Source organism: Epargyreus clarus, unplaced genomic scaffold (genome assembly GCF_041222505.1).
Source record: "Epargyreus clarus isolate Ecla_fem2 unplaced genomic scaffold, WU_Ecla_fem_2.2 ptg000001l, whole genome shotgun sequence".
NCBI classification, from domain to species: Eukaryota; Metazoa; Arthropoda; class Insecta; order Lepidoptera; family Hesperiidae; genus Epargyreus; species Epargyreus clarus.
In genome coordinates, this window is record NW_027332209.1 from 2,643,130 (window position 1) to 2,651,542 (window position 8,413).

General features: G+C 36.1%; 1 protein-coding gene across 1 annotated transcript; it reads left to right on the forward strand.

The window, feature by feature from the left end:
* The first annotated feature begins 1,354 nt into the window (after positions 1-1,354).
* On the forward strand, positions 1,355-8,413 carry LOC140742887 (uncharacterized). The gene is made up of 2 exons (XM_073073945.1): positions 1,355-1,490; positions 6,679-8,413. The coding sequence occupies exons 1-2, from the start codon at positions 1,462-1,464 to the stop codon at positions 8,411-8,413; spliced, it is 1,764 nt and encodes a 587-aa protein (XP_072930046.1). The 5' UTR covers positions 1,355-1,461.

Below are 8,413 nucleotides of genomic sequence, written 5' to 3' on the forward strand. Positions count from 1 at the left end.
TGTTAATTTCCTTTCTCAGAATTTTGCACTACAAAGTGTTTTGTTAAAATAAACTTATTACGGAAAAATCCATATTTTAATATTTTACAATACCGAACAAAGCCACAGGCAGTGGGCTGTATTTCATACTGTTTGTTCAATACGAATAAAACGTGACGGGTCGATGCCGGCCATTCGTCTTTTTTCCCAGGACACTATTTTGTTCGGTACATTTTAAAATGCATCGAAGTTTTTAATCAATGCGCTTTTTTCTATTAATTTAGCTAGAAGCGTTTATAAACATGACTGTATAGATTGTGGAAAATTCCCATTTTCAATTTCCAATACAATATGGGGTGTAATTGAAACCTATCTGTCAACATTTCTGCTTCAGAGTTCTGTTATACGAGTAAAAACAATCTCTAAAGTTTGGTATGCTTACCTTACATGATCAATGTGGTGGACTATGGAAAATAGTCTGATCCCGATAAAAGACCCATGAGCAGCAATTCGAAACTATTACCAAGAATAATGTGCTGGCGACGGCTTACGTCAGTAATGGCAATACTCATGGTTTATTAAATTTACCAGTCCTAAGCTGAGCTGAAGCTATAAACTCACGGAGCGGTTTTTATCGCAACCGAGGCAACTATCTTTTACCAACATATAAATTTATAATCTTCGTGTGTTGTGTTTCTGCGACCGCGGGCGGCAGCGGTTAAAAACCGCTCAGTCAGTCCTTTTCCTAAGCATTCTAGTCTTCGACATAAGAGAACATTGTGCATCAAATGAGCTTTGAAATAAGCATAGTGTATTCCTAAGAGACGTACCCATACTATTACGTAAAGTTGTCTCTTTTTTTCTAATTAAAGTTAAGCTAAAGTTTTTATTTGTCCTTTTACTATTTCCCTGGAGAGTCTAGTTACGTGTAAGCGACAGCCCTACACGTTAAGGCTGCATCGCGCCAGCCCTACACCGTTCTCACGCTGCATCGTGCTTGCGCTGCATCGGGCCTTCGCGGAACGGCCAACGCTGACGAGGCGCGCAGGTGGCCGTCCCACGCGCGGGTGGCCGTCCCACGTACAGGTGGCCGTCCACCATGGAATCAGTTCACCTCCATCGCGGAAAGTGACTCGACCTATCCCATAAATTTATTTTTTTTAATTTCATTTTTGTTAAAACTTGTGTAAAATTTGTGTTAAATTTAAATAAAAATTTAATTTGTTCGCGAAATAGACTGCAATTATTTCCTCGACGCCCAGCTCCCATAACTGGCGCAGTCGAAAGTTCCCGGTTTGTGCGTGTTTCAGACTATCGCAATTAAACGAGGAACCCATAAGTGGCGCAGAACCCATAACTGGCGCAATCGAAAGTTCCCGGTTTGTGCGTGTTTCGGACTATCGCTATTAAACGGGAAACCGAACCATTGAACGAGATCCGGACGTCGGGGAACCCTGCTCAGCTCGCTACATCCAAAAATCGATGTGCAAATACGAGATGAAGCTACTTCTGTGAGTAATAAGTAGATATTAAGTATGTACCTATTGGTTGCAGCTCCTATACAATATATGTCCTTCCTATCCCTATAAATATAATTTTATTGAAAATTTGAGTGAACAGTGACATAAAATCTTTCAAGATTTTTTTATTACGAGCAAATAAGGGTAGTTCACCCAGTTCTCGTCAGGAAATTCGTAGATCTATACGAGACCGTAATCGTAATTTAGATTTATTTGTCATAGAAGAATCATTAAATATGACAGAAAATTCAATGCCAAGTGTAAGTGGAACGGCAATTTCTGCTTCTTTGTCAGACAAAACCGATAAAATTTTTAATGCTTTAAGATTAGTCCCTGAGTTTGATGGAAATTCAAATGTTTTAATTAGATTTTTAAACATATGTGATCAAATTGTATTAGCATATGTCGATCCGGCATCTGGAAATGAGTTAAATAATTATGCAGTGATAAATGGAATTTTAAATAAAATTAAGGGACCCGCGGCTAGAACCTTAGCTACGAATGGCATCCCATCGGATTGGAATGGAATCCGCGCAGCTCTTATTAATACCTTTTCAGATCATCGTGATGAATCTTCATTGTATAGCGATTTATCTATGTTATCTCAAGGTAATGACACACCCCACATTTTTTATGAACGAATTCAGAATTTACTCGGTACAATAATGACATATGTTGAGTTACATGATGATATTTCCACTACCGTTGAAGCTAAACGGACCTTATATAAAAAATTAGCTTTACAGACTTTCCTTAAAGGCTTACGTGAACCATTAGGCTCACGCATACGTTGTATGAGGCCTCCAACGCTTGAAAAGGCCTTGGAGTTTGCTCAGGAGGAATTAAATATTATTTACATGCAAAATAGAAATTCTTATTCACGAAAACTTACACAACAGACACCATCATTCAGAACTAACAATTTTAATCCTTTCTTTAATAAGCAAATTAGCCAGCAGTCACGCATGAATAATTCTCAGATGTTGCCACACTTAAATAAGCCTTATCAAGGTCCATCAAAAACCCAGCAAATGTTTAGGGCTCTACCACGATCGAATATGAGCACTGGTTTTAGGATACCACTTAGGGAAACTCACCCCACACAGCACCAACGCCAGGTCAGTAATCAAATGCACGGACAGCCTATGAGTGGCATTAGCCACCCCAAAGCCCGTACATTGCCACCGACTTCAATGAAACCTGACTGGAGCCGACAAGGTCAGTACCGTTCTCCAAATTATTACCAAGAAATTAATACTAATGAGTATGATAACTGTGATGACATTGACCATAACTTCGTCGATAACTATGACATGAGCTATGACACCCCATCTAACGTAGTTGAACACTTAGTGGGAAACGGTTACATAAATGACCAACAATTTATTGAACAGACTGACGAACAAACGGACGAAAATTTTTTGTCAGCTCAAATTTCAAGTGTCCCAAGATAGAATTAAATTTACAAAATAAAAGACAGCTTCCATACATTCAAATTCATAACCCACCTCTGAAATTATTAATAGATACAGGAGCAAATCAATCCTTTATCAATCCAGAAGCTATAGAAAGATACTATTCGGATTTACCATTATATTACGACCCTTTTATTGTGACAAATATTCATGCTTCTACTAGAAATGACTATTCCATAGAAATACCATGTTTTTCTGAAATTAATGACAATAACCCCGTAAAGCTTTACATTTATAGGTTTCACAATTATTTCGACGGTTTAATAGGTTGTGATTTATTAGAGCAGTGGCAAGCAAAAATTGATTTAGGCTCTCGCATACTTAACACACAGTTTGCAAAAAATAAAATCCATATGTTTGAATCTGGCAGTGTAAATTTAATAGAGGTGATAATACCAGCACAATCTAGCAAAATTATTAAAGTGCCAACTACTATAGCTAACGGTGAAATTATTATAGATAGACAAACCATTTGTGAATGTAGTATTGGTGATTGTTTGACTATTTCTGAAAATAGCCAAGCCTATGTAGAAGTTTCTAACCCTTCTAAAAATGATGTGATTTTCACATTGATCCAACCAATTTCTGCAAGTTTATTCAGTGAACAATCAGTTTCGGCCTATGATTTTTGTAATAAAAATAAAAATTTAGATCGCACTCAAAAAATTTTATCCAGATTACGAACTGATCATTTAAATAAGGAAGAAAGTGCAAATTTATTTGCCTTATGCAAAAAATATGCCGATGTTTTTTATGTAGAAAACGAGCCACTTACATTCACCAATAATATCAAACACCGTATAAAAACTACCGATGAATTTCCTGTTCATTGTAAGACATATAAATACCCTCATGTGCATAGAAATGAAGTACGGGCTCAAATAAAAAGTATGATTGATCAGGGAATTATCAGACCATCTAGTTCTGCGTGGAGTGCACCCATCTGGATTGTACCCAAAAAGGCAGATGCTTCGGGTAAGACTAAGTGGAGACTTGTGGTTGATTTTAGACGACTGAATGAAAAGACTATTGATGACAAATACCCCATCCCTAATATTAACGACATACTTGACAAATTAGGTAAATGCCAATACTTTTCGACTTTGGACCTAGCTAGTGGTTTTTATCAAGTGGAGACTCACCCTGATGACATACATAAAACTGCATTTAGTGTTGACTTTGCTCCCGGACACTTTGAATTTTTAAGAATGCCCATGGGTCTTAAAAATGCCCCATCAACCTTTCAGAGAGTCATAGACAACGTTTTACAAGGCTTACAGAATGAAATTTGCGTAGTTTACTTAGACGATATACTTGTATTTTCCACCTCACTACAAGAACATATAGTTAATTTACGTAAAGTTTTTGACCGACTTCGTCAATCCAATTTTAAGATTCAAATGGACAAATCCGAGTTTCTGAAACATGAAACACCGTATTTGGGACATATTATAACATCTGACGGAGTAAAGCCAAACCCTGACAAAATTAGTGCTATTTCAAAGTATCCAATTCCCAAAACTACAAAACAAATTAAAGGATTTTTAGGCTTGCTAGGTTATTACAGACGTTTCATACCTAACTTTGCAAGACTGACCAAACCACTAACTAGCTGTTTAAAAAAAGGTGCAAAAATAACCTTGTCTGAAGAATACATTGAATGTTTTAATCACTGTAAAACACTACTGACAAACGATCCGATATTACAATACCCTGATTTCACTAAGGAGTTTAATTTGACCACAGACGCATCAAACTTTGCACTTGGAGCTATTTTATCACAAGGACCTATAGGTAGTGACCGACCAGTAGCGTACGCATCCAGGACTCTTAATGACAGTGAATTAAATTATTCTACAATTGAAAAAGAATTGCTAGCAATTGTGTGGGCGACTAAATATTTTAGAGCATATCTGTTTGGCCGAAAGTTTAAAATCTTTACAGACCATAAGCCCTTGCAATGGCTCATGAACTTAAAAGAATCGAATTGTAGGTTGACAAGATGGAAATTAAAATTAGCCGAATATGACTTTACAGTAATTTACAAAAAAGGGAGACTTAATATTAATGCAGACGCTCTTTCTAGAGTTGAAATTCATAATGAAGATTTAAACTCAATAGCTGTTAATATCTCAACTTGTTCATCATCAACTGTTACCGCTCCAGATGATAGACCCTTTATAAGCCAATCGTCGACTGACACAGCACCAAACATAGAACCCTTAAGTAGTCCATGTTCCACAGTAACAGCAAACTCTCGTTTTTCTATTACTGACGAATTAATACCTGCGAATGACGTTGAAACTGTCAGATCACGTAGTGAAACCATGCATACCAGTAATGAAGATCCTGTACTTGAAATACCTATTGTCAATGACCCTTTGAATAAATATCATAAACAGTTAATTCTTAATATTTGTGAGCATCCATCTAACCGTAAACCAAAAGTCACAACACCTTTCAACACGTATGAAAAAGTAGTTACAGATATTTCAGCTAATAATTTTCAACAAGATTTAATAAATACAGTAAAAAATTTCATCGACCCAAAGATTCTAACTGCTCTTCTTGTAAATCCGCCTGAAAAAATGCTTACAGTTGTACCAATTTTGCAAGAATTCTTTAAAAATTCATCAATAAGATTAGTCCTAGTTAAGCATGAATTAGAAAATGTCAGCAGCTATTTTGAGCAACAAGATATTATACGCAAGTATCACGAAGGTAAAACGAACCATCGTGGTATCACAGAAACCTATTTATCCCTTTATCATAGATACTTTTGGCCTAAGTTAAAAGAATCTATAAGTAAATTTATAAATTCATGTACTACATGTAGTAGAGCTAAATACGACCGTCATCCAATTCGTCCAGAATTTAAAATTGTGCCACCTCCTAGTAAACCTTTTGAAATGGTACATGCAGATGTATTAACAATTAATCAAGAAAAGTACTTAACTGTAATAGACGCATTTTCTAAATACGCTCAAATATACAAAATATCTGATTGTACAGCCCCAAATATAGTAAAAGCTTTTCTTACCTTGTGCACTCATCATGGATTTCCAATTAATTTAACTACTGACCAAGGAACAGAATTTACTAATCAGGTATTTAGAGAATTTCTTCTGTTACATAATGTACACCATCACACTACTGCACCTTATTCTCCTAATGAAAACGGAATGATTGAACGTCTTCATAGCACCATACTCGAACACTTAAGGTTATTAAAACTACAGTATAAAAATGAATCCACTTCTACTTTAATGAATTATGCTATAATTGCCTACAATAGTTCCGTACATAGTTTAACAAAATGCAGACCCTTTGACTTAATATCTGGACATTTCGATCCGCGTGACCCTACTGACTTAAACTTAAATGAACGACTAATGCAACAATACATTCAAGACCATCGTCATAAAATGGATTTAGTATATAAAATTATTCACGACATTTCACAGACTGAACGTAACACACTTATGTCTCAACAGAATGCACGTAGAGAACCACAGATAGATTATGAAGAAGGACAAGAAGTTTACATTAGGAACCCGGTAGCTACAAGACAAAAAATTGCACCGCGTTACATACATGATAGAGTTATTTCAAACTTACCTGTACATATATACACTTCAAAGAAGCGCACACCCGTAGCTAAAAATAGACTGAAACGTAAACGCAAAACGTCTGGATTGCTACAGATGTCTGGTGATCCTGATACACCTGGCCCAAGCACAAGACATTCGACTTGACAGTTTAAATGATGGTCCTGGCATTCTTCCTTTCAAACTCGGACCTGCAAAAATAACCTCACATTATCACACCTTTTTACATGATATTAATTTTGATGAAATTCAGAAGCAATTAGATTTGACTAAAACTCAGTTAACTGATGTCACAAATAACTTAACTACTAGAGGCTTCGCTCTTTTTAAATATCAAATCATACACTTGTCTGACAAAATTAAGGAAATAAATTCTCAATTAGATACTTTTCTGCCAACAAAAAGAACCAAGCGTGGTTTAATCAATCCATTGGGATCCATAATTAAAAGTATTACGGGAAACCTCGATTATAATGATGCTTTACAGTATGAACAAATGTTTCATATCTTACAGAAGAATGATGTAGATTTAGCTAATAGTTTAAATAATCACATAAGTTTATATAAGCAGATGTCTTTCCATCAAACAGAAATATTAAGTAATTTAAGTAGCAATCAAGTTAAGTTAGAAAAAGCTTTGACACGCTATATTAATACTACAAGTAATAATACTATACAGCTTACCCGTTATGTCCAATTGTCGCAAATATTAACACTTATAGCTGAAAATATTCAAGATTTGCGATTAGAGATAGATAGAATAGAAAATATTTTAGCGTTTAGCCGTACAAGTACCGTACATCATTCTGTTTTAAGTACTAGTAATGTAATTGATATGTTAAGCAGATTGAAAGATATATATAACCAAGATCAGATTATTAATTTAGTTGATGCTCGACTCTACTATGATTTAATTAGGTTAGGATGTTATTTCGTAGACAATAAACTCATTATTGTTCTTAAATTTCCCATTGTATCTCCATCAACTTATGACCTTTACCGTTTGTGTCCAGTTCCTAATAAGCACCATGAAGTTATAATTCCCCCATCTCCTTTTGTTGCAACCAACTCCAAGGAATATGCATACATGGAGGCAGAATGCCCGAAGGTCGACACCATATTCATATGCAAGCAACAAATGAGCTATCAAACCAGAACATCTCAGGACTGCATCAGCACACTAATTCATTTACAGAAAATAGATGAAACGTGTCACCCCACGCCTATTTTTCTGTCTCAGGAGGCTCTACTGGAGCTTGACGATCAACACTATATACTATCTTTTCAAACCCCCACGAAAGTACAAACGCTATGTGGACAGGAACGCCATCAAATCATCGAGGGTAGTTTCCTTGCTACTATACCGAGAACCTGCAGCATCAGAACAACAGAATTCACTATCACCAACGTCAACGATAAACTCCGTGGACAGCATTTCGAAATACTTACATTCACAAATTCTGAATTATTAGCCTTGTCATCTTCAAGGAATCGAAAAGCTCATTTCAACATAACTGCAATAGATCTTAATAAACTACATGTCATTGAAGACCAAATATCAATGGAAACTTCACCAAAAGTAACCGACGCCACTTCGATGAGTACTTACCATACTACTCTTCCTCTGTACCTGTTAATCCTACTGGGTACAATTGCTCTCGCTATTGCGTACATAAGGCGATACCGGCGAAATAGAAAATCAGAAGACATATCAAAATCGAATGTTGAAATATCTCTTCAACCGTGTGCAACCTCAAGTGAGCATCACTCGTCGACAGCTACACGAGAGGACAAGAAGGCCGCAATATTTGCACTAAACGTAGGCAAATAG